Below are 26,077 nucleotides of genomic sequence, written 5' to 3'. Positions count from 1 at the left end.
AAGAAACTGTTATGTTGTTTCAATTTTTATTTCCATAATACAAAAAGGGAGAATGTGTTTATGAAATTTAGAATATTTTAGAACACTTTTAAATTTTATGGTCATAATCAGCCATGCGAACCGAATTCGATAAATTAGGGACAAAAAGTATTGCATTATGCTTTGTTTACAAAAGCAATTATCAATAAATTATAATCTATACAGTATGATACGGATTACTGATGAATTTTAATCCTAATACCAAAAAGGTGTAATGAGTGAGATTTTAAGTACGCCTACGCATAGGATCTCTCCTTCCACTTATGTGTAGGAGGGCCTACGTCTAAAGGTTAAGTTAATTAAGTGAATAAGTAGTAATGGAATGACTTAATTAAGTGCAGTAAGATAATATAAAAATGGAACATCGGAACAATGTCATAATACGCAAAGCAAAAAAAGATGATATGTACCAAGTATGCCAGTTAATTAAGGTAAGTGACTCAATAGTATTTAAATGCATACAAATAAAAACGTAACTTTACAGGAATTAGCTATCCACGAAAAATGCGAGCAGGAATGCGTAATGACGCCGGAAATTTTAATAGCGGACGGATTTGCCTCGCCCGATCCTCCTTTTAAGATGTTTGTTGCGGATGTAAATGGTCAGATAGTGGGATATTCTGCTTATTTTAATGGATATCGAACTAATACGGGCAATTTTATATTTTTACAAGATCTGTTTGTCTCCCTACAATACCGTAACGAAGGAATAGGAAAGAAATTGTTTCAGTCCGTGGCAAAAGTTGCAAGCAAAACAGCCAGCAAAAGGTTAGAGTTACACTGCTTGTCGTGGAATCCTTCGTTAGAATTTTATTTAAAAATGGGATTTAGGAACACAACGGAGATTAATGGGTGGAACTATCTAATTATTGATGGGGATAATTTAAGTAAACATGTAGAGTAATTTTGTTTTGTGCTTGTATGGTATCGTGCAGTGTTTGGTAATTATAATACCTAATAATAATAAACATATGTTGCAAAAGTCTGTCTATTATTTTTCTTTCATTTATACAGTATTTTTTGTAACTATAAATGTTTTCTGAATTTTGTCTAGTTTAAAGTTGAGAATTTTTTTATTAAACCTTAAATTTTACCTTGTTAGTGCAAACCTCTTTAAATCGACGTGGCAATCATGCGTTTTGGAAGCTTGTGAATTTACGGCAACACTGCGTAATATAAAAGTCAATAACAACACTTAACCTCAATTTATAGTTTGTTTTATTATTTATTTATTAAGTTGTGCCAGATTATTACATATATTTTAAGATCTTAAGAATGTCACATCCACAACTAACCAAGGAACAGGAAGCATTTTTGGAAGAATGTTTGCTAGAGTTTTCGGACCGTTACACAGATGCCGACTTCGAGTACAAAAAAACCTATGACAGGGGCGTACCACCACCCCCGATTATGTTTCCCTGGTACGGTAGACCCAAATTGACCGGCTATAGACGCAGAAATCAAGGGGACCATGGAGGTTATCGAGACAGGCACGATAATAATTTTAGAGGCAACGATCAGTATCGAGATCGTAGAGAACATCAAGAATCAAGATTTCGACCGTATTAATATGACCAATAATTAATGAAATGTGAATGAATTTTTTGTAAAATAAATTTTGAATTTTAATTGCGCCATCTGTGAACAGGCTGGTGTGATTGTTTGTCTTCTAACCCTTAACCCCTAAACTATTCATTTTCTTGATTAATCGCATTAGAAGCATTAATTTATCACCACTAAAGTAATTCTTCTTATTCTAATTGAAAATGGTGTTCACGGAGGCATTTAATTATGTTGTCTTCGACAACCCTGTATCGAAAACTATTCTCAAAGTAACTATCATTCTCTATTGAAATTCCAAACCAATAACGAATCATTTTAGCCTATACTGAATAGCGCGGTGACACATGCACCTCCAGAAATAAAGGTGGTAACAGAAAGAATTCCATTATGGGAGCTAGCTGCTGAACATGCACCGATTATTCGATTCGTGGGTCTTAGCGGTGCACTAGCTGTAGGATTAGGCGCATATGGCAGCCATAAATCATATCCTAAAGATAAGGAGAGCGAGTTAAAATCTATCTATGAAACGGGAAATAGATTTCATTTTTTGCATACGTTAGCTTTATTAGCAACTCCTATGTGCAGACGTCCTCTACTCGTAAGTAGTTGCTTTACTAGATAATATTCTGAAATATTTTTTTTAGTCATCTTCGCTATTCGCAGTGGGCACCACTCTCTTTTCAGGTCCTTGCTATTATCATGCTTTTACGGGTGAGAATAGATTTGGTAGACTTGCGCCGATCGGGGGTTCTATTTTAATATTGGCGTGGTTGTCATTGATTTTTTAGATTCTTTGGATCATGATACATATGGCTTCATGTTTACTTTAATTAGTAGGTGTAAGTGCCATAAAGGCTTCTCTGTAGGTAGTGTTATATAGCATTACTTGGATGTTAATTTTAAGTTGTTCAAATTTTGTAAATAAATTGACATTCTAAATGGTGAGGCGTATCATTTAATTATAATAGATTGAATTGAATGGGAAGGTAATTTACTATGAGCCTATGATGACATGATTATTAATCTTTTTTTCACTTGTAAAGTTGGCTTTCTCAGCAGCTTTTGAAAGGGGTTAATAATGAAATCAGAGGACTCATTCATATCGTATCAGTAACAGTTGTGGTCTTATGTCACGGTCATTACTTTGACATGTAGCGCTACTAAAAATGACCGACTGCTCCGTAAAGAGCGCAAAAGTAATTATAAGTCGTAACTGTTCCACAGCAGTTGTGTCTTATGAACGCACCCATTATTAATTGCAACTTCTTTCATTTCCAGAGAAAACTGTCACATTTTGAAAAGATTCAAGTAAAACTTTTAACCTTTAGTTGAATACATCGCACACGAACGAAAATTAGAATACAGAAGTCAAAGCGATAATATTCAAATTAATTAATATGACATTTGTTGTAGGTAATTATTTTGGTTGCATAAAGTTAGGCATCCTTCAGAAGACTTTTTATCATAAGAAATCCCTATGTCTACTTCTACATGAATCACTGTATATATACAACGGTAGAGAAGTCTATTATTGCCTTGGTGCTCTTGCAATAATACTAAACTTTTCTACCTTGTTATACAATATATTTGGCTCACCAGGAGAGAATTCTGTTCACAGTCCATTTTATCTTGGTTCTTGGGATCTTTGGTGGAATCGTTAACGAAATTAAAGCTATACACGTCACCATCTGGACCGTCAAGATTTGTCACCGAAAATATTTTACGTTACGTTATACCGGTACGGTTCTATAAATTAGAGGCAAGTCTTTACTTTATTATGTGGTAGTACGTCCACTGAACCCCTTAGTATAATTAAGAAGGTAGCTAATTTTTCTAATTCAGCCAGTCCTTCAGTAATATTTCAGAAATATTCATTTTTCAATCGATCTCAAACAAATCGGCGTTCTATGAATGTTAGAGGCACTCTTTGCTATATTTTTTGGCAGTTTTTTCATTTTTTTTTAGGTATCCTTAATACCTATACCTAATAATGAAAGTACCGTAGGTAATTTAGCTCTTCAGACTATAATATTTTGGAGATATTTATTTGTCAATCGATCTAAACAAATCTATTTTCTATGATGGGTCTCTTTAGCGCGTTTTCCAACTCCTGTTGGAAAAGGCGCTATTATGGCCGCTTTCTCCGTCCGTTCGAAGCCTTAACTACTTCTATAGATACAGTTTTCAAGATAGGCAGGTACTAATTAAAATTTATTAATTATGGTAAATTAGGTATCATCTAATTCTAGAATTAAGTGGATTAACAATTTTCCCCGCCATCAGCGCAACGTGAATTTGCGAATCCATCACAAAGTAAAGGAACGGGTGATCCGCGTTAAAAACAACAGGTCCTCGATGGTGATAATTTTCTGAAATAAGAAAAACCGATGTAGGTCGTCCCTATTATTTTAACATTAACAGAAAATAGGTACTTCGTAAGACAATTCTAATGACCTGGGTAACTGATGGCGAAGTCATATAATTATAACCAATATAATTATGTGAACTCTGATTAAACGTTTTGTAATTGTAATTATCTATTTACGAGGTTCATTTACTCACCGTCGTTATGTAAAGTTGACGGATCGACGTAATTTCTTATTGTCACCGTTATTGCTTGTTCAATATTTGTTACGTAGATATTTTTGTCGTCGGTCAGTCTGGAAAAGTCGGCTCGGCGTGGTTCGAAAATTGTCTTAATTCCCATCTGCAATTAACGTGTTATTGTTATGTCAAAGGCGGTCACGACTTTTACCTTTTGAAGGGTTGGTGTTAGCACGACGTAGCCTTTCAGAGTGAAACTGGGTATCGTGGCTTTGACTCTTGTCGGCTGTAAATTGCTGATGATCTGTTTTAACGTCGTGCTAATTATGTTATCGACTAAGATGTCGATACCAGTTTCGTCAATTGGGAGCACTAGGAGAAGGTAGTATTTTGTACTGTCCAGTGGAAAAGTCAACGCCAGCGCGTTTAGGTATGATATATATCGGAAGGGTAGTACCGTATCGTAAGTCATAAAATTTATATTAGGTTCCCGGATTCTTCCATTCACCAGGAACGTTGTGGGATGAGATGGTTCATATCGCGATATTATATGCGCGGGTTCGTTGCTGTCATAATATTTTGCTATCAGGTAGTCAACTACAGATCTTTTTTCTCTGGGTTTCTCTTCTTCTGTTTCTGTGGTTGATGATGGTTGCCCTATTGTTGATTCAGTTGAAATCGTTTCTGTGATGGTAGCTTCACTTGTTGACGAGTCAGTCGTATCAGTAATTGATGATGTCTCAAGTGACATACTTGCAGTTTCTGTTACTATAAGCGTTGCGGTAGAGGTTTGCATTTTGGTTGTCATTGTATTAGCCATGGAATTACTAGAAGCTACTGTCGTGGTTGTAGGAGTACTAGTAGTAGTCGTAGGTATACTGATAGTAGTTGGTGTAGTGGTAAATGATAATGTGGCTGCAGGTGTGATGCTCGTCGTAGTTGTAGGGACTGTTGTAGTAGTAGTTACAGTTGTTGTAGGTTTGGTCGTAGTAGTCAAAGTACTAGGTATCTCTGTGGTGATAGTAGGTTCTGTGGTAGTTGTAGAAGTACTAGTTGTCTCTGTGGTGATAGTAGGTTCTGTAGTAGTTGTCGTTATAGTTGCCTCTGTGGTGGCTGTAAGCTGTGTGGTACTTGTAGTTGGTTGTTCAGTTATGGACGCATCAGTAACCGTTGTAGGCTTGGTATTCGTTGTTGATGGAGTAGTTGTTGTAACTCGGGGTGTAGTCGTTGTGAGAGAACTCGGGAATGAAGTCATCACAGTGTTGGTACTAGGAATATTTGCAGTTATTGTACTAGGAATACTTGGAGCATTAGTAATACATGTCGTAGTTGCAGTAATGGAATTAGTCGAAACTGAGCTAATATTGCTTTCTGTGGTCATAGTGTTAGTCACTTGAGTGTATACTGTTGTATGTGTTTGTGATGGAGTTGTTGTGGGAGATACATCGTTTATTTTTGTCTCGAGGATACTAGTACTAGTTGTAGCGTTCTGTGATGCATATGAAGTAGTAGTAGAGGGCGTTGGGTATAGTGCGGAGTTAAAATTATCAACATCATATCCATAGAACCTTAAAATACTTTCGTATGATGATTTCAATGTGACATTTTCATGACTAAACGTCAGCCCAGCTAAAAAGCCTTCTTCAGGAATGAAGTAACTCTGCAACAAAATGGATAGATGCAGAGACTTAGTCACTTCCGTCCCTCATTTTCAAGCAATTGTAGGCTCTATGGCCTGGTAAAAACATTCATTTTACCATTGAATTATAGTATTACCATTGAATAAGTACTTATTCAATGGTATTACTTGATGATTTCACTTAGGTAGGTACCCTGTGTAGGCAACTGGGAAGACATTTATCTAAATTTTATGTCAATGAGATTAAATTTAAACAAATATTTAAATTCGCTATTTGAAGTCGATTCTTAAAAGTAAATATTAACAAAGGTATCATACCCACAACAAAAAATTGAAAAAGCAAATAAAGAAAAATGGTACCAATGTCACAACATTCTTCCACACTCACGCATAAATCGGGTTAAATATTATGAATCAAATTAGATTGCATACAGTATTTTTTATTGAAAAAAGTGCAATCCCCTCGCACAATTGAATGATTAATGACCTTAAATTTTGAATAGGGATGTGCATTGTCACGCAGTACCATCAAAGTGAAGTTTACCTTTAAATGTCTATGTATATCTCGCAATCCAACACGCATAACATCAAATTCGAGCGGAAGAAGACTGGCGCGTGAAATTTCGTCCAGCGCTCTTCCTTGAAGACCTTCGGCAAGTGCAACCAGCACACTTGCAGCACCGTATGGAGACAGAGCTATATTATTTCCGTTGTTGTGATTGTGCGCCTATTGGAACAGAAAATGACTATTACGAAACACCAAAATTTATAAAAATGTAACGCTAAACAATTTTATCTACATTAAATCATCAAGGACTGTAACCACTAATTTGTACATCGATCATCACACAAAACCACCTTGATTTTGTAAAAACCGGTGCAATTTTTCTTTGAACCTTTATTTTTGTAATTTAATTGAAATAACGAGCAGCTTTTCAACAATAGAATCTCAATTAACGATTTTTTTTTTCATTGGAAAAAGCATCCTGTCCAGAATATCGCACTCGCGTTAATTATTATTAAATTTACCTACCTGCAAAAGTACTAATCCAAGATAGTTGACCGAATCGACCATAATATCTTGAGGTATTGGCTGAGGGTAACTGTAGGACGGTCTCCATTTAAACTTTTCGGCTTTTGTCGATGACAAAACTTCGATAATAATTATCAGCGCAAAAGGATTCATGGTTGTAGACCATAAACTTACGATTTGAACGCATCAATGCAAACTAAAAGAGCTGTCGGCGTTGACCATCATTCTGCTTTAACGGATTAATGGTAGGATTGTAATTACATGGAAGGTATCGCGAATTGGTAGGAGAGTCCCTCTTTTTTTAACTACATTTTACGTGGTCCGAGATTTTATTTTTCAATTACAATGTCAAGATCGCTAATTTGCATAAGAGTTTGGTGCGCTGACCGATCGTGGGAGTAGGTATCTTATATTTTTGAGACCGACTTACCGACTAGGTACAGGAAGTCATCGGCCCTTAAAATTAAAATTTGTAAATCGAAAAAGTCTAATCATCAGTTTCTATAGATCGGAAATTAGTTATACCGTTAAGAATAATCAATTGTGTGTATGGGTGCTATTATTATTGTTATTATAGTCAGCGTCCCAAATTTTTTATTTAATACAACCTTAAATAATATCTAATTTACTAATTGTATACTTATTATTTATGTCCAAGCGCTTGTTTTAATGAGGCAGGCCCTGAATATTACATTTACACAGAAAGCTTTGATTACAGCTTTAAAACCCTTAATCTTTTGCAAAAATTAAAATTTTGTATCATTTACATTATATAATTTGTTTAACAATGCCGTTACATTAGAATATAATTTCATATAATTGCAAGGGCATTTAAATTAGACTCTTGTTTTTGTAGGCAGTTTAAAAACTGACCATCCATAGAAAACATCGTCAAAATCAATGGATTGTACCTAATTGAAGATGGTTTTTTACAAAACGAAGTAAAATGGAGTCAACTTTTATATGTAGGTAGTACTTATAACACTAAATAGAGCTCATATATAAAAAATAAATGCACAAATTCAATTTTTTTATTTGTGGACCAATTTTTCTTAAATTTTAACAGAAATTGACTGGAGTAACTTCAAGGAAAGACTGTTAATGTGAAACTGCGCTTTTTGTAAATCGTTTACGATTACTTTTTTGACTTGTTAGACATATATGTATGTTTAGGTCTCTCCCAGAAAAACGTCATGAATCGCTTTGTAAGATTTTTTCTGAAATCCTTATAATTCTTAAAGGTCTTTTTGAAAGTCGCCTTAGGAAATTGATAGAAGTTCGGCAGAAATTGTTCAATGTTTCTAGTAAATTTCCCAAGAAAGTTTTTTTTCACAATTGTCCTAGAAACTTTGAAATATGTAATAACTTATTTAACTTGTTCCAAAAATCCGAGTAGCACACCGTTAGCATCTTTATTTTTTCCATAAACTATGGTTTTGTTTCCGTAATGATACTTAATGAAATGTAATCCCTAGATGAAGATACCTAATATAAAATTAGTGGCCATGCTTTTTAAATAAATGGAAATACGCAGGGTGGGTACTAGAAAAATATACATTATTAAGGATCCTCATTCCTTTGAGCCATTAGTTTTGTATTGTTGTCCGTCCGTCGGTCCATCTGTGTGCGCTCTTTTTAAAAGTGACCGATCGTGTCGAAAGTTGGCGCACGGATACTTTGGACATTCAGATAGGGCGCTGTTGAGTTTCAGGAAGCTGACTCAACAGGAAGGACTTCGAGTGAACCGGGAACAGGAAAAACTGTGGGCCAATATAATAGAAATCAACATGTTTCACTCCCTAGGCCATGCGTCCAGTTCTGGCCTTCAATATAGATTATTCCCTTTGACTCTTAAGATGTGTAACAATTCAATATAACCCTGCGCTGTGGCAAAATGAAAAAAACGTACCCAAAATTATTCTTTTCACATGAATTTGGTATCTCAATACCCAAGATATGCGAATTTGATATCAATTATGTCAAAATCGTTGGAAAAAAGACCAAGAGAATTCTGTCAATGCCCAAGACATTGCGAGATTTAAATAAATGGTTATTCAAAAAGTCATGGTAATACAAATTCAATGGTAATACCATTGTAATACTGAGGGTATTTCGATATTTCGTTGTAGGTATATCCAGTTTATTTATGTACGATGTGCATATGTTTACCTAGGCTAAATGCCTGTGATAATTGCACAATAAAAGGCATTTTTCTATTTCAATTACATTTTAGAAAGTGAAAATAAATCATTTCAATTGAAATATAAAACAGAGTACCCGCATACGGTTATTTAATTTTTAGATAGGCAACTTATAACGCACATATGCGAAAGGTGACATGACTATACAGCAAACTGATACACAGCAATTACAAAATCATTCACAAGTTATCATGTACACAGACGGACGGACGGACAGAAAATCAAAATCATGAACATCATGAGATCCTTAATAATCGGGTGATTGCGAAATACGACTATAATTTTTGTTTTGTTCTGGAATTATCGAAAAATCGATGCAAATGAAGTGCTTGTGAGTGCAATGTGACAATGTTGGAAGTGGCTAAAATTAAACCTTTCACATACGTTAATGTGCAGGTTTAACACTGAAAACAACGCTAAAGAAATCATTGTTATTCCGAATGCACTAGACATTCATGGTGTCTTTACGTTGCCAGAGTTATGATACACATTTACTTAAAAAGTAAATATACTTATAGGTTTTATGTAACCTATACATATTACTCACCTATTTATGTCAATCTTTTATTAGTTTAATTGTTTGATCCGGCTAAGGTACTCCAATAATAATTAATACTGATTGTCAGGTACTGGGACAGTCAAAATCAACAGCTGGACAGTGACTGAGTCAGACACTGTTACATGGGCACATTTTGTATTAAAAAATTAATTTAAAATGTACTAATAAACAAACTAAATTGAATTACTTTTTCTTGTAAAATAGATTTTTAAAATGCAGTTTAGTACCTACAAAAATTATTGTAATAAAGCCCTCATCAAGAAAGTGACAAACTTTAGAAACTGAAAACGTTTACGTGCAATATAAAAAATTAATGTTCCAAAAATAAAATAGCACCTTTCAATCATAGAAAATAAACGATAATTATTTAGTACCTCTTTTTGTGTTTCGTTATTGGTAGGAACTCTATGAAATCTACCGACCACATGGTTATTTATAATATCAATTTCGTTAAGAAAACGTCAAAACGCATTATCTAAAATCATAAAAATGCACCAATTTGTGCGATTGCACATTACAGACCTTTAAGACCGCGGGCTTCACTAACAGAAGATCTTGGCAAATAGCAAAGGAAAGAATTAACCAGACTACTTAAATATACTGGGCATAATAACCAATGTTAATTCGTACATTTAATAGAATTGCAGCTATCTCTCAATTAACAAATTGTGGAATCAGAAATCTCCGCACCGACCGATGTCATAGTGACGTTTTGATGAGAGTAGTGATTATATTTGAACATCAATAGATGATACTGATTCAAATGACGTAAATGTTGTTTATTTACAATTAATAAATGCGTTTAACGTCATTTAATATAGGGATTTTAACGTTAAAAATTCGTATTTGGCGCAATTTCGTTCGTTGATTTGTTATTCATTGCGCGCGCATAATTTGGAAGATGGCGATCGTTCTGCTTACAGATCGCTGTCAGTTTTAAATCGGCGAAAATCAACGGCCTTAATGGCTTAATTAGAGAAACGTGTATTTATTGTAAATTGTATATAGTTTCTTGTATAGTTAGTGATAATATTTTGTGTTGTGAGTCTCAGATTTATGTATAAATAGTGATTGAATATTTGTGTTTGTGTTCCGAGAGAAAATCTATAACAGAGCCGACGCCGACGACCCGAAGATTGAATATTGCCGATAATACATTTTATTAATGTTAATTATTAACATTTAATAAATATAGGTAGGTTAATTGAGTAAAACGCCCAACTTTGGATGGTTTCTTTGTTCCGGTTGGTGTTATTTCTTTGTGCAGAAGAACTGTCAAGTAGCCATTTGTTTTGTGTACTTACTACCGGAATGAATTGAAATGTCATCTTGTAAACAACTAATCGCGTTAACCTCACTTAATACATGATCTTCATTTTTCTAATTGCAGTAGTAACAAATGAAGTGGTTGGGAGACGGAAGCGGTGATGCGTTTATAAAAGCCGAAATGGATCGTAGCCCTCAGCGCACTCAGGACGATGCAGCTGTCGGCTACGTTTTTCAAAGACCACCTGATCCAGAATTTCCGTCCTTTGGGCAGAAACAAGCGCGTTGGGCTCTTGGGGATGACAGTATAATCGATGTTACTAATGTATGTTGGTTTGCATCGGTAAATTGTAGATTGACCCGGTAATTTTAGAACCATGACAAGTGGAAGTACCCTGTCAGCAATAAAATTGCCACTCCACCAAACAGTATGTCCTATATGAGTCCGAGCGGTGCCGCGATGCCCGGCCTGTATGATGTCTCCCAGAACAAATCCGGACAGCTCGAACAGTACTTCTACTATCCCGGACACTTACCTCGAGGCGTTCCTTTACCCCCTCAGTACGTGCAGCACTCGATGTCGCAGCAAATGCCCATGCAGCAGGGTCAGGTAAGTCATGTCTTCTGGGCGCTTTTAATTCATTCAAGTCACAAATGACATTGTACCTTGACTGACTAACCTGTTTATTTTAATTCTTGGTTGTTACAACATGAAATGCAATGCAACTTTCTCCCTCCGTTGTTTATTATTATGATTATATAAAATAGTTGCTTAATTGAACGGTCCCCTCTCGAATTCTAACTAATATACACTTTGTGATAAATAGATACTCATTCATTTTTTATAAAGTGCAACTAATTGATTCTTATGTAATTAAGAAAAAGGTAAAGGACAGATAACATTGTCTCATTTATGTACAGTGTATGTTCAATCAAACCTTTTAAATGATGACATGTTTGTTATCTCCACTTGATGTAAATAAATACATCAGAGGAAACAGAATCTTAGGCTATTACTTTTCCATTATTATTGCTTAGTGGGAATCGAGGTGGTAATTAACATCTCTATGGGATGAGTCAACAGTGTGAGTACAATGGTACTGATTCTTGTTTGTCGCCCAGAGGCTGCATTCAGGATAGTAATCGAGATAGTAATTAATCAAATAAATAAAACATGATAACGCCAAGAAGAGCTTTTACTATCCTGCTGAAATTTACGGTATTTTGGAATGAATCATCCATTTATGATATGGTTGATAATGATAAGTGATAACCTATCACTGTCCATTTATAGAGTTCATCCTAAGGTAAGCAAACCTTTTGGAATTAAGTATAAAGATAACACTTACTTTCTCCTATCAAGTATATTAACATATAAGTAATCAAATGTCATCTCACCTGCAATATTAATAATTCTAAAAGGTAAGACCTCTGATAGTATATTGGTGTTGTGGCATTTACTCCGTTTAAATATACTTAGGGTAAACGATACTAACTCTAAAATTCTGTGGGGTTCCACAAGAGTTAATATTGGGATTAACACTATCTTGAATTTACACTTGTCTTTAATTGTTTTATCAGTAATACTATTTTTAATGCTGCATGTAAATAAATTGAGTTACATGTTCTTGATCGAATGCAGGTTGTTATAATAATGTTGGACGTTTACTCGAATATAATCAACCCATACGGATTATCGGTTTTAGTTCTGCAATAATTTTCGGTTCCGGTTCGATCTTCGGTTTTTAAGTGTTCCAACATAATTAGATAAAAACTGTATTATAGGAAAAAAAATAATACTCAAAATTAAGTATGGAGTGTCCCATTTTCAACACTTATAGGGTTTCTCTGTCATTGTTAGCGATATCAAAAAAGTCATGATTTTTTTGGGCCAACCTTAAAATGGTTAAATCACAATTTGAAAATATTCGCTCGCTTAAAAAATACCCATGGGAGAAAATTAAAATATTGCCAATTTCAGAATGATCCTTTTTTTATAATGATTGTTGAATAATCAGCCGTTTTCAAAATGTGTATATGGGGTCAGGTAAAAAAGTAGTCGCACCTTTTTAAATGAAACGCATTGTATATTTTACTCTAAAAAGATAGCATATTAAATTAAATTAATTAAAATGATACTAAAAAAAGAATCAAGTGATTAAAAAAATTTCAAAAACAGATTTTTGAATTATATTATATTATTACTTTTTTGGTAACAGTAACCATTACGGAGACAGCCTATAAAACTGGCGAAAATGGGACAAACTGCACATTATTATTTTGCATCAAAACATCTTTTAGGTTTACCTAATTAAAAATTCTATTTAGCCTGCGCGATCGTTTCGCATCTCTCTCTCTCTCTCTCTCTCTCTCTCTCTCTCAGAGAAAATGCGCTCAGAATAATGTTAATTAATGCAGTAATCACTGCAAAAGTACCTTTCGACTTCAAAGAAATTCATCCACGTCCTGACGACCGTGACATGAAACTTATTTCAAGTATTAATGCTTTTAACCACTTGTCCACAATCCTACCAACTCTGTGAGCCCTTATGCTTTAGTGTATTGTACCTTATTTATAAATCAACTGTTGATTTTTAAAATATGCGATATGATTGTCTTTACTAGACGAATCTGCAAGTCATTGAATTGTTCATTTCCCGTTTTAAATGGGAAACATCGGCTTTAGAATTAAAAATGTCGTGTGTACCACTCTAGAAGAAATAATTAAAAAAAATCTCGACAATGTACTGGTCTTAGGGGCCCCACAAGAGGTACCTTATACTTACACTTGGCAATTCTGGGAAAAAACTACGACCGCAGCTATCTAACTTTGAAGTCGAAACTACGGATCTTTCGAGGCACTTTTGAATCTCGGCTTGGACTGAGTACGAATGGGTCCTACGATTTGTCTAATAACGGTTCTTTTATATGTTGGGATGTCAGACATAATCGAGAAGGGATTTGAATAATAAATTTTGTGTAAGAAAAGACAACATAAAATAAAGGGTGTTTCCATAAGAAAGTGTCCATTTTGGACCACGTTGTACATAAAAAACATCCAAATCATCGCTCTACTTCAGCATCGACTTCAATTAATTTAACACGAAAAGTACATGTGACAATACCAGAGTCAAACACTTTGATTGTTGTATACACAGGGCATTTCGTACTTTTTTCCCCCCATACTGTCATTCTTTCAGTTGTGAGATGTGTTGCCTAACTGTAGGAGTATGTTACCACAGCGGTTACGATAGATTTTTAAAATCTGCACTTGATATCCTGAAAATTTCGAAAACCATCTTCTAATTTTAGGGTCATTCAACCATTCCCATAGTGCACTCCATCCGCTAAAAATGTTCGGAAAATCACGAAAATTTAGAATTTTGGGAAAAAATCCTGTTTATTAATTTTTTATTTATTTATTTATTGTCCCTCTCCTTTTGGACCGTCAACAGGCTTTCCCCAATTAAATAAGTGACCCGAATAATGCTGTTTAGAGGTGCCCCTACTGAAGGTCTTAAGATGTTCTATACTACTCCGGTATTTACCTTTCGAATTAGGAAAACTGCAGACAAACCTAATTCGGAGCAGCCGACAGAATGCTTGAAACTGATCTAAGGAAATTCCCATCTCTGCCACAGATGAAAAATTCACCTCAACTTAGGTTCGAACACGCAACCTCCCAGCTATGTAGCCCAACTTTCTATCACGGAGCCACACTGACGGTGTCGCCAGTTTCGCCAGACATTTGGGTAAAAAGACACTAAATTAGTAAGGATTTTGTCTAAATCTTCTTAAATTCATAATGAAATAAAAATTAATATTATGAATTATTAATTACCTACTATTATTTCCCAAGACAAAAAAATTAAACAAAACATTTTCACTAATTAATACAATTTAAAGTAAGCAAAACAAAAATAATTAATATTTTTGGTCGGCCGAAACCTAAAAATCGCGCATCCGAGGTGTGTGATGAGGCGTGCGGTGCGGGGCAGAAACGACGGCCCGCCGCTTGTTCGAACGACCACCTGACTGGACAAATGTAAAAAGTCGGACACCCATTAATTTGGCCGGACACGCATTGAAGAAGCCCAACTATGTCCGCCGTTATCTGGACGCCTGGCAAGGCTATTTGTGGAACAATTTTTTTTGAAATTGCAGCAGTGGCTCCTATTAAAGGCAAGTGAATGCGAGCTTGTCTTCTGAAAACTACAAGAAGTAAAAAATGTTTTCTGCGCAAATAATTACTTGTTTGGTAGTACATATATTTGTGAGCAAACAATTGCAATTCTAAATTATTGAAAAAACACTTGTTCTCAGTATCGGATACATATTTAGACGCGATTCTACTTGAAACATGCTAGCTAGTATAAAAAGCCTGCAAGATAAATGCAATTGTAAAAACCTCATTGATTTTATTAACAATAAAAAATGTCCTAAATTTATAAGAATAGGTATACAATAAACAAGTACAAATTGTGCACATCTCTTGTGCAGATAAAGCGCATTTTTTTAACACCCCTGCGCCCCAATCGCTCTTCGTGAGTAATCCTCCGACACTCCGTTCCCAACATATTCGCACTTAAAGTTTTGAGCTTACCATGAGAGATGCCTAGCCGAGATGTTTCAATAACCGTGTGCGAGTAGTCTTCTCAGACATTCAATGCTCAAGATATTCGCACTGTAAGTTTTGACATTATCATAATAGGTGTTTTATTTTTTTAATTTTAAACTAAAATATTTGTGCACGAATATTGTAGGTATACCTCTCCGCGTAAATGTTTGGCCCTTCTACAACAAAAGGTTGCCGACCCTTATTCTAAAACATTCGAAAGCGTTCGGGAACACTCGAGAACATTCGAGAAGTATTGTTGTTGGCAGTTTTAATATCGATGCGCTTGCGTTATGTTGTAAACTATAAATGTTCAATAATAATTATTGTTAATTATTTGTAAATAAATAGTACATGTATACATGTACGTTACAATATACACCGTCCTAAATAAGGATGTCTTATCATGGGGATTTCCATAACCATAAAAGATAAAGATAGTCAAATTAGAGAAAAGAAGAGCAATTAAAGAATTATCAACATGCTTTTAAAGAAAACCAGAAATTTCTATTATGCACTTACAAATTTATGCCAGAAAAACAGAAATTTGCGGATTTGGTTTTTATGGAATCTGTTGGTTTCAACAGTATGGTGCACCCGCGCACAGGTTGTATTCGTAATAAAACATGCTACTCAATACAGCGAGTATTTCTTTTACGGGCAATATAAAAAAATAAAGTTGATGAACTAGTTGGCCAGGTTGGCCTATTAATAATGACGGAGGGTCTATTATTATTATTTACTTACACTTTTCTCAACTATGTCACATAATTTATTCATTACTTTGTAACATATTTTCGTGCTTTAAATATCAAACAATATAAAAAAGGCCTGAATAACAGAATGGCCATAGCTACATTACAAGCGGCCTTTGGCAAAGTATATTAAATTGGAGTTATCACAGAATAAGTTTATATGGTTCTATTGGGAAGCAACAAGGCAGCCTAAATTTAAACGAGCCGCCATCTAATATTAATTCGTGGACCTACCAAGAGATGGTGAGGAAGTCCTCTTTTATCTACACAATTAAGTATTGTTGATATTCTTCTAAATTTGTACTTATTCTATAGAGGTACCTACTGAAATAAGTAACCACAACTCCAAGGAAACATCGTCTTAACCGCCTTCCAATTGTTTCATGTAGATAATTACCTAAAAGTCACGAACAATTTCGGAAAACGTATCTGGTTTTAATATTAATATAAGTTTCCCATTGAGCGGTTTTGGATACAATCTTGCATTTAATTGTGTAATTTGTTTTTTATACACTTGAGAAATTAAACATTTCTCGTGTGAATAAAGGACCTTATGATACACTTGATTAATAAAATAGCTATACCAATTACGGACAAGATGTCGGCACCAGAGTTGTATAAAGCATGTTGATGTGCCTTTTAGTCTTTTAATAGATAGCTAAATCTTCATTTATTCACCAACTCATCGTACAATCTTGTACTAAATTTTGTGCTCCTCCAGTCATTGAGCTGAAGTACTATTTTCGTTGGGTATCAATTTTGTTGGTAACGCAGCACAATACAATGCTACTTCTATAACTAGGAATTTTCCCATCTGAAGTCCACTTTTTTATACAAAAAATTTCCATAAAACTCTCTTTTCCATTACAAATAAACAACGGCCGCTTGTAGAATGGAAAATAGAATCGCCTTGTACAGTATTAGCGGTAACCATTTTTTAAATAATCCAAAAATAGAATGATTGAGCGGTTTGAATGTCACGCATTAGATTACCTTTTCAAATTCGAACTTGATCCCATCAGTATGTTCAGGTGTTGTCAAGGAAACTGCACAAAATTGATTGTTTTTCGATTCCGCAACACATTTCCTGGTTATGAATACAATTTCGCGAGACGCTACAGTGAATTTCGCTCTGCGTTTTTTTACACCAAAATTGTTATTTGTTATTGTTGTAATTATAGTAAAAAATAAATTATGTTCGTTTCAAATTGAATAGGGACTTTTTCAGTTGGTGAGATTGGTCTGCGTTGGGGCGCACGCGCGCAGTCTTTGTTGGTTCTTTGTTTGCCTTCAGTTTGATGCGGAATGCCGCGCCTTCTGTTGTGAAAATTAAGTGTCGAGACGCCGGACGCCGTGTTTTAGTTATAGTGAAGATGTTTATGAGTAAATAAACGTGATTATGCTCGGATTTATTTGGATATGAAAGATATGGGTCCCGATATGGTAAATTTCATTAATCTTTTGCATTGTCAGTCCTTTGGCGATTGTTACTCCCTACGAGTTTCTGGGTTCAAGGGTGTGTGTGTATGCGAGTTGTGTGTATTTATAAAACACGTACTTTGAACGTTGTAGGGTTCTTCCACACGCACCAAACTATACTTTAACGATGCATTTGGCTCGTGTGTTTTAGAAAGACAGTTATAATCTTTTGGTCGCCTACTTTAATTTCTTAACAAACCGCTGGCTTTTTTATGCGGTTTTGTGCAACAGGTTTTTAGTACGCTTTGTTTGTGACCAGGTAGCCATTTTAAAGGTAGAAAGATTACGGAAGGGTGTACGACGCCGCTCCATTACTCTACTGAACACGATTTCATTTTCAAAACTTATCTTTAGACTTCTAAATTGTAACCTTGGAATTCTATGTAGTGCTGTATTTTCGTAACCGAGACCTTTAAAAGGTCAATAACATCCCTATTACTTACGAGATTAACTTGAAAATAGGATTTTACTTTGTCTTGGCGTGACGTATTCTGATATCTCAATAAGAAGGATATTGGGTTTTACGTTACGTATTATTGATATTGTATCGGATTATATTTATTTTTTTGTAATGTAGTAGGGGAGAATTGAATCGAATGTCAATTAAAACGCGAATTATCCACCTTGAAACGTATGCAAGTACGAATGGGGGGGCTGCTGCTTCTAGCGAAATTGTGTCTCCAAAGATAATTCGATTCGATTCAGTATTAAGTCGATTGTTGACGTGTTGGCCATGAATTAGTGTGAGTGAACTGACTTGTATGCTCAAGGTTCACGGTTTTACTTTTTGACGTTTGATGCTACACCTACCATACCTTACGGCAGCTGCTGCACTTCCACCTTTCAATTATAACTCGCCAGGAAAGATTGCCGGTCACAGAACACTTGATCCCGATCTACAATCTCTGTTTTTCGTAAGGTGCTAGCGACTTCCGGTATAGTATCGTGTCAATGTTGAACGAAAAGACTTTTTGTTCAACGTTAGCACGATCCTATTCCATAAGTCGCTCGCATCTATATAAAAACAAAGATTGTAAGTCGACACAAGGTGTGCTGTGACCGGCAATCTTTCCTGGCGAGAGTTATATCTAAAATTCCGCAAAATCGGACAATTTTAGGTCGTGACGAAATATTGCATCAAAACAAAACCTTACGTAATATATTCCATATTTACAAAACCCTGAAGGGTGTTTCCCCCAGACCTCATTAAATGTGTTGTCGGTAGCGTTGGGCAGTCGAAAACATTCCATGGGAATGGAAATATTCCCAGACGAACTATCGGGAACTTCCATGCTGTTTAAAATTCTTTTAAATAAATTCCAGCCGTTCGTGCAAAAACGTCACGTACTCTTTAAGAAATTGCAAATTTGGTTGATTTCTCCACGAAATTTTCAGGAGGATTTTCATTGTTTGATTTAGTTAAGTCTGTCAGCATTAGCATTCGGAAACTAAATACAAGTACAATAAGGCTTTAGTTTGTGTAATTAAAAATTGAGCATTGAGAGACGCCGGTTAGAATTAGGAAATTTCGACATGAAAGTGTATAAGTGGGTGGAACAGCCTTGGATGCAACCTCGCCCACTTAAAAATAAAGACAATAAAATAAAGAGTCACAGCAATATCACCTGCGCCAGGAGGCTAGCGATAGATATTTTTTTCGGGAGGGCGTCCTTGGTAGTTATTCCTCAACTTGGGAAAATTCCGGGAACGAAGTAGAGATTAGACATTAATATTTTTGCATATGAGTTTAAATATTGATTGTTCCCTAACTAGTTGTAATAAGGTATACAGGGTGAGTCAACGATGGCACCCAAATGGTTGAGGTTAGAGGACGTATACTGAACAGATGTTTTGTGGTAGGGTATATATCCAAATCTATTTTTAGGCGTACAGGGTGTTCCATCGACATGTTTTTTTCTAAATAAACCGTTCATCACATTTTTTATCTTTATCTTTTTAATCATTTTGTAGAGTACTAGGTCCTAGACCAATCTAACTAAGTTGATGTTCTTTACAGCTATCACAAAATCATTAAATCAGAGATTCACAAGTCGGGCGAACCTGAAGTACCTAAAACCCATTTTTTTAACTGGGTATACACTATATTTCCTATGTAAATAATATTTGAAAAACCAATTTTCATCATTTATTATGCTATAAGCTTTTGAAAATAAAAGCCCATGAGTTCAAAATTTTATTTGAAAGAAATTCAAGAAATAAGCAACAAAGATAACACAAGCGGTGGATCAAATGAGACGTTGAGTGTGACTTACATTTTGATTCATGCAGGCATGAATCCTTTTGCGAGGCATAAACCATTGTTGTGTACACTAACATTCTAAAAAATTCTAGAAAGTTCTAAAAATTGTATATAATAATAATAATTGTGTGTACATATGCGTTCGGAAACAAATCTAAAAAAATTATAAAATATCTAAAAAATTCTAGGCAGTTTTACAAACAAATTCTACAAAATGCTAAAGTGATTTTCCATCGGGACAAATCACTTATCTTTTGTGTACACTCAAATTCTAAAAGAAATTAAAAAAAATTCTAGTACATTCTAAAAATTGTATAAATAAAAATTCAATACAACTGAATACCAAACCATCCTCACATACCTCATTTTTACAATATATCTTAAGGGTTTGATTCGATCCCACCAGATCACCATAGCTTGAAAAACAAATTTTTTGAATCGCCATCAGTTTCACTTTTATTCGAGGTGCCTACATACAAAATTTCATTAAATATCTTGACAAATAAAAAAATTGGGATTGGACAAACACAAAAGTTGGAATGCGCATGCGCAATATTTTTTTTTTCAATTCGGATAGTTGCCTGATGTTTAAGGAATATTTACTAACACAGAAAACCGAGACATTCATATGTTCTTTGTAAGAAGAGTTATAAAAGAAACCCTTTTTGGAGCTTTGGGGAGTTTTTGGGCTGTAACTCTGTGGCCCGTTGGTCTACGTCGAGGTCTACGTAGCCAAAAATCAATAGCGACCTTTCTTATATCTTGAAGAACATGTGTATCAATTTTCAAAGCGATCGGACGTTTCTACACAAAGTTATCGCGCACACGGACAGACAGACAGCAATACAAAATTATAAACGTTCTCGAGGATCGTTAATAATAGTGTGTGCATGTGCGTTCGGAAAAAAATTCTAGAATATTCAAGAAAAATTTTAAAAAATTACAAAATATGTAAAAAATTCTAGAAAAATTGTACAAAATGCTAGAGTAGTGTACGCTAAAATTCTAAAGTGATTTCTCCTCGTTCTGTTATATTTTGTAACATCTTGAAAGACATCTCATAATCTCTCCCTCATCCTCTGTGGAGGGGCCACATCGTGTTGAAACCACGTACTATTTTGTAGGGCAAGTGAAAAATGAACAGAAATTTCGGATTCGTAGGAAATCATTTTTCGCTTTTTTTTACTTCTCTTTTGAAATTTTAGTTGTAGGCAAAGCCCTCGTTTCCAATTGATTTTCGTGGATTTTGTTATTTATGTATATCTATTCTCAAGGAAACTCAAATTCGTTGATGGTTTATATTAAACAATATGCACAAAAAAATCACAAAAACTCTCTCCGTCTATTTAAAACGATTCCTATTGAAAAAATTAGGTTGGTAAAATATGTGTAAAATAGTGATAAATTGCAAAAATTTTCAATTTTTAAAAATCATTTAACATTTAAACAGCTTTAAAAATGAAACACTTCTCCTCAATAGAACATAGAATCTGACCTAAAAATCCAATAATAGAATTTTCGTTGAGTAAGGATGAGGGGGGGGGGTTCATATTTTTGAGATGCATTTTTTCAACGAACATTTTCTTTTTGACTTTATAGTTTAGATTCTGTGTTTTGCTGACAATTTTTTTTTCAATTATATTTAGTACATTAAACAATTATTGATAATCAATTCAATGTGGCATGAAAATCGTACCCAATTAGTTATATCTCAAACAGTACTTTACATTCTATGCATAATTACGTTTTTTTTACAGAGAAATTAATCCCAGTGTTAAGGGAAATAATGTCTTACTTTAAATCAATAAAAAAAATAAAAACGTTAATTGTACTGGACGAAATAAGTACTACTCTGAGAAAATAAATAATAGCCATTTTCATAATAAATCAAGTCAATTAATCACATCACCTTATGAGAGCATTAATAGCGGTTTTGCTCATGAGCACAAATGCAAATGCCACCGTCGAACAAAAATGATAATATAAAACCCATCTTCCGTCCCAAACCTGCATAGTGGATGTGGTGCAGGAGAGATAGCTTTGTGGTTTTACTGAAAACAAACAAGGAGATAATGACCTTTGGTGTGTTGTTTGTGTAGGGGCACCAAAAAAAATAGGAAGAAAATTCCCCAATAATGGTAGTTTGTCGGTCTTAAAATTCTACAAGAGCTATGAAAGTTGGCAAAAAAGTCCACAAACTTGACGACCTTTCTAAAGTTACTTACACCTGCTCACAATAGTTTCCTTTTTAGGTTATCTCTCACAATGTACAGGCTGCATTATTAAAGGCAGTCGAAATATCATGAAGGTTTCAAGGAATAAGCCATTTGTTCCCATCATGTCTCATTTTTTATTAACGTAAGGGTCGCAATTAACCTGGAAAAGCACGAAAATTTCCTTTGAGAGAATTAATTTATTACGTAGTATCGACGTAAAGTAGGTTTCGATTTTTAATTATAGTGTCAATGTTTCCTCGAGCGCCGCAGGCTGAAGTCTACGAATTTAACGCTTTTAGTAGAATTTTTTCCTGCATTTAAAATCGCATTTCCGACTACAGGCTCCGCATTCATTTCTCAAGTCTGATGCATGCAAGGGGCAATTTCTCTCCCCAATGCGAAACCTCGGAAGCACGTTAGGATCAACTTTTTTCGCAACATCCTTCGCATCTGTTTGATAAGTCTGGGGAGGCAACGTTTCAGGTAGTTAAAACGAAACCATAAAGAAACTGCGCGTTGAAAAGGTCGAGACCAGCGCCAGGTGGAGGTGGGTGTAGACTGTACAACGTCCGTATACGTCAATATGGGTGTGAGTGTACCGCGACTCGAGATCTCGAAAAGAATCTAACTGTTTTTATATTACATAATTGTTGGCTAAAACTACAATTCCATTTACTTTTGATGATACACAAATTGCTACAACAATGGTAAATTAATGACACATTGTTGCACGAATTTCACTTCGGGGTACCAGTACTGGAATAAATCCATTCTAGTTCTAGAACAGGTAAACAAATTTGGTTAAATGGGAGCGCAATCAAAGGTCCAAGAAGACAGCGTTTTGAAATTAAAAAAAAATCGAATTATTTTTTTTTTAGCTTCAATATTTGAGTTAGAGCAAATCCAATGACTCTTCTCCACACCAACTTTTAATACTCTTTAAGGCGACGTTGTTAATTTTTTTATCCGACGTTTCGTTTTTGCGGAACCATCATCAACTTAATTTTTTTTTAAATACGGCCTTGATGTTACGGTATCATATGCTTAAAGCGCTTTTTACTCTGAATTCTATGATATATATGATTTATGGTTTAATTTTAGGGCTTAATTAAGAAAATTCCTATTTCGGACCTGTACAAAGATTTTTTAAAAATAAATGATTAGCCAGAACTAGTTTATATCATCCACGTATTTATAGTAACAACCTAAGAAGTAAATTGATAAACAATTGAATAGGAAAAAACAAATCAAATTAAACTAACAGAAACCGCACATAAGAATTAAAATACAACATAGAATCGAATTTGAATAAATCAACTAAAATTGAGAGTAAAGATTTCCATTATTTTCTAAACACTGATACAGAAACTTCTCCTCGTCAGCATTTGTGGAGTAATGCTAGCAAATGCCTCGAGAACTAACCACCTCAGTTCTTGTAAAATCCAAAAATTCGATTTTTTCAAAATATTTCGAAAACCAACAAACATTTCAGGGATTTCTAAACGCCATCTTCTGAGACCTAATAATAATAATGTCTTAGTCTTAGCATGAACATAAAATAACTACACTACAAACAAAAATAAACTAAACATCATAATTGAATATCTCAGACAATGTCATTCATCATTATTTTATGTCAACAGTTCAATATATCATGGAAGGTTCAATGATTTTTTCACAATTTCATTTTATAAGAAGCGTCTTCAGTTAAAATTAAAAAAAAAATGGTCCAATAAGAAAGTTGTGCGAAATTCATTTTTTGGCACATGATTTCAATTGGTTTTTGGAGGATGCAACTGTTCCGCTTCGTTCAAATTTCAGAAGCATTGGGTCACAAATAACAACAGTGTAAGTTTGCAAATCAAAGATCATGAAAATTGGTCCAGCCGTTCTTGAGGTAACATCGAGGGTAACATACACGATTTTGTTGTATATCTATACAGGGTACTCGTAAAAAAAATGCAAATATATGCCTGGTCTAAAAGGCGTCGTTTTCCTTATATAGGATGGCAAAGTTTCAAGTTTTCTCTCCTATTTTGCGTTTTCTCTATTAGGTATGTTCTGTGATAATTGTTTCAAATTCAATTATTTTTTAGAATATGCAATAAAATATCAAAATAGTTGGTCGCGTCATAATCGGCTATAATTGTATGAATTTCGGCATTACTCTATTACTTTGTTGAGCTTTCTGATCTCTTGCACTACATATTCTCGTATCTGTTACCTTTAGGTTTCTATGAGGTTTTCCTTTCAAATTGCCAACCAGGGCCCATATAAAATTTATTGCTCAAGTTCATCTTAATTTACTTCCTCTTTTCTCCGAGTTTTCCCTCATGTTCAGGTTGTTCTCAAATTCCTTTCCAAGTTTCTTTCAAGGTCTCCTTAAAATTCATGCATTCTTTCAAGAGGGGAAAGGGGGAGCCTATCAAACACTACTGAAGTTCTCTTCGTAAGCCGCTCTCAATCAAATTCCTTAAACGCTACAAACTATTATTTAACTTTTAAAATATTCCTTATGTAACATTACTCTGTAATTGGCATTGGCTGTTGGGTAATAAATTAGTATTATTATTATTAAAATTTGTCGTTATTTATTTGAAGTTTCTTCTCTGCTCTGTCGGAACAGTGCAGTCGGCGTTTAATTTTGTCATATTGTCAAATCATACTGAAATGTGAACAATTAACTCAGTATGCAATAGGACGTATAGTAAAATAAGAGAGTATAGAAGATTGAAACGAAAATTTTTCAATTTGTCTAAATTTATGCTCCGTTTGGCGAACTGCATTATCTATTCTTGTATTGATTGTTTTGGATATTTTAATTATAGTTAAGAAATAATTGATAATTGAATTAATAACCTATATAAATGGCGTGAATGTCCAGTATAACGGTCCTCCCTGCCGTATAATGACCCTGTATATTTTGAGCGTTTTCTCTCCGGCATTGGCATATTTACATTTCCTTAATTGAATCTCGTATTTTTAGAATTAGGTTTATTTACGTGCCTAGTCTTTGTAGTAGCTATTGATCGTGTTTATTTTTTTGGAGGGAATTTCTACTGCGGACCAAATATTGATAGACACTAAAAGGCTTCCCTATCGATATACCGCCAACAACCCATAATTTATTGTATAATCGAATTGACTGTACGCTAATAAATTTGTGTCGAAGCTTGCGTGCTCTCGGTTATTTTGGGGTAAATACTAAAATGTTGGTTATGGGATCGAGTGAAAGGGCGCTTTCGATTGCTGCATATACTGCAAACGTCCCGAGAAACCAAAGGAAGCCGCTTGGCAGCTCCCATTTATAACAAATATTGATGTCTTTATATCTGAAGAGCGACGCTGCAATAAAGTAGGTGGACGAAAGTGACAAGAAGCGATAAGAGAGAAATGTATTTTCCTACCACTTCTAATCAATCACTTTCGATTCCTAAATATCGTATTTGTTCGGAAGCTAGGGATTTGGTGACTAAATGAAGTCGAGGCCGTTCTCCGATATCCATTTCGTTTTACGATGGGAACGTAGTGAATTTTTTTTTGTAGCGTAAAATGCAGGTATGGTGACGTTAGTTTATTGGCGGCAGATTGCGGGTGCAAGCGGTCGGGTGGGGTGTTAATATCGATCGTACAACTCGGCTAGGTCTAGGCCAAAGACCCCCAGGTCGCGACCTCTCCACCACCCGGCACCCTTTCAGCCCTTCGGATGATCGGTCATCTACCCTTCAATATGCCCGGGTATCCACTAACTCCGTACCTCTTTTTTGCCGCCAAGGATTGCGAAAATTGTAATTTTTACGATTTGTGACTTTAAAGTGGCGCGATGCCGTTTCGAATCGTCGCCCTTTAAACTTATCATAACTATTTGCCGCAGATCCGACACGCCTTTCATGCGCAGATTCTAGAAC

The 26,077-nt window shown here is 34.9% G+C and overlaps 5 protein-coding genes across 13 annotated transcripts in view; 4 read left to right on the top strand and 1 right to left on the bottom strand.

The window, feature by feature from the left end:
• Positions 1-188: 188 nt before the first annotated feature.
• LOC116162938 (diamine acetyltransferase 2-like) lies at positions 189-1,021 on the top strand. Its single transcript, XM_031476715.1, has 2 exons — positions 189-470; positions 524-1,021. Exons 1-2 carry the CDS (start codon positions 396-398, stop codon positions 941-943), a joined length of 495 nt encoding a protein of 164 aa, XP_031332575.1. The 5' UTR covers positions 189-395; the 3' UTR covers positions 944-1,021.
• A 293-nt stretch (positions 1,022-1,314) lies between these two features.
• LOC116163901 lies at positions 1,315-1,608 on the top strand. The gene has a single exon (XM_031478031.1). It carries the CDS (start codon positions 1,315-1,317, stop codon positions 1,606-1,608), a length of 294 nt encoding a protein of 97 aa, XP_031333891.1.
• A 78-nt stretch (positions 1,609-1,686) lies between these two features.
• On the top strand, positions 1,687-2,547 carry LOC116162939 (transmembrane protein 256 homolog). The gene is made up of 3 exons (XM_031476716.1): positions 1,687-1,871; positions 1,922-2,200; positions 2,247-2,547. Exons 1-3 carry the CDS (start codon positions 1,806-1,808, stop codon positions 2,388-2,390), a joined length of 489 nt encoding a protein of 162 aa, XP_031332576.1. The 5' UTR covers positions 1,687-1,805; the 3' UTR covers positions 2,391-2,547.
• A 1,184-nt stretch (positions 2,548-3,731) lies between these two features.
• Positions 3,732-10,280, bottom strand: LOC116162603 (cell wall protein DAN4-like). Of its 3 annotated transcripts, XM_031476252.1 has the most exons (7): positions 10,101-10,280; positions 9,567-10,053; positions 6,819-7,044; positions 6,330-6,512; positions 4,358-5,806; positions 4,165-4,309; positions 3,732-3,971 (listed from the first exon to the last, which is right to left on the bottom strand). In XM_031476252.1, the coding sequence occupies exons 3-7, from the start codon at positions 6,969-6,971 to the stop codon at positions 3,838-3,840; spliced, it is 2,064 nt and encodes a 687-aa protein (XP_031332112.1). In that variant the 5' UTR covers positions 6,972-7,044; positions 9,567-10,053; positions 10,101-10,280; the 3' UTR covers positions 3,732-3,837. The 3 variants fall into 3 exon arrangements, with proteins under 3 accessions (XP_031332112.1, XP_031332113.1, XP_031332111.1); XM_031476253.1 differs by lacking the exons at positions 9,567-10,053; positions 10,101-10,280 and having other exon boundaries at positions 6,819-6,937; positions 6,993-7,415; XM_031476251.1 differs by lacking the exons at positions 9,567-10,053; positions 10,101-10,280 and having other exon boundaries at positions 6,819-7,415.
• Positions 10,281-10,470: 190 nt separating this feature from the next.
• LOC116164808 (maternal protein pumilio) overlaps positions 10,471-26,077 on the top strand; it is a 104,439-nt gene continuing 88,832 nt past the window's right edge. For 6 of the 7 annotated variants that reach the window (XR_004144003.1, XM_031479027.1, XM_031479026.1 and 3 more), the window contains exons 1-3: positions 10,471-10,773; positions 10,969-11,169; positions 11,218-11,454. Coding sequence is in view for 6 of the 7 variants with exons in the window: in XM_031479027.1 (XP_031334887.1) it covers positions 10,978-11,169; positions 11,218-11,454 (429 nt within the window). In the remaining variant the exon portion in view is untranslated. Of the gene's footprint in view, positions 10,774-10,968; positions 11,170-11,217; positions 11,455-17,502; positions 17,658-26,077 lie in introns of those variants that run through there. The other variant, XM_031479029.1, reaches the window with a different exon arrangement.

Source organism: Photinus pyralis, unplaced genomic scaffold (genome assembly GCF_008802855.1).
Source record: "Photinus pyralis isolate 1611_PpyrPB1 unplaced genomic scaffold, Ppyr1.3 Ppyr1.4_LG2, whole genome shotgun sequence".
Lineage (NCBI taxonomy): Eukaryota > Metazoa > Arthropoda > Insecta > Coleoptera > Lampyridae > Photinus > Photinus pyralis.
Note: the sequence above shows the minus strand (reverse complement) of the source record. Positions and strands in the feature narration are given on the sequence as shown.

What these genes read in the sequence shown, in the direction of transcription:
- LOC116162938 (XM_031476715.1), top strand. Translation starts at nt 396, where the DNA reads ATGGAACATCGGAACAATGTCATAATACGCAAAGCAAAAAAAGATGAT. An exon ending in AAGTATGCCAGTTAATTAAG is followed by an intron (nt 471 to 523) that starts GTAAGTGACTCA and finishes GTAACTTTACAG; the next exon opens with GAATTAGCTATCCACGAAAA.
- LOC116163901 (XM_031478031.1), top strand. Translation starts at nt 1,315, where the DNA reads ATGTCACATCCACAACTAACCAAGGAACAGGAAGCATTTTTGGAAGAA.
- LOC116162939 (XM_031476716.1), top strand. Translation starts at nt 1,806, where the DNA reads ATGGTGTTCACGGAGGCATTTAATTATGTTGTCTTCGACAACCCTGTA. An exon ending in TATCGAAAACTATTCTCAAA is followed by an intron (nt 1,872 to 1,921) that starts GTAACTATCATT and finishes GAATCATTTTAG; the next exon opens with CCTATACTGAATAGCGCGGT. An exon ending in TGTGCAGACGTCCTCTACTC is followed by an intron (nt 2,201 to 2,246) that starts GTAAGTAGTTGC and finishes TATTTTTTTTAG; the next exon opens with TCATCTTCGCTATTCGCAGT.
- LOC116162603 (XM_031476252.1), bottom strand. Translation starts at nt 6,971, where the DNA reads ATGAATCCTTTTGCGCTGATAATTATTATCGAAGTTTTGTCATCGACA. An exon ending in TTGGATTAGTACTTTTGCAG is followed by an intron (nt 6,513 to 6,818) that starts GTAGGTAAATTT and finishes CTGTTCCAATAG; the next exon opens with GCGCACAATCACAACAACGG. An exon ending in TAACACCAACCCTTCAAAAG is followed by an intron (nt 4,310 to 4,357) that starts GTAAAAGTCGTG and finishes CGTTAATTGCAG; the next exon opens with ATGGGAATTAAGACAATTTT.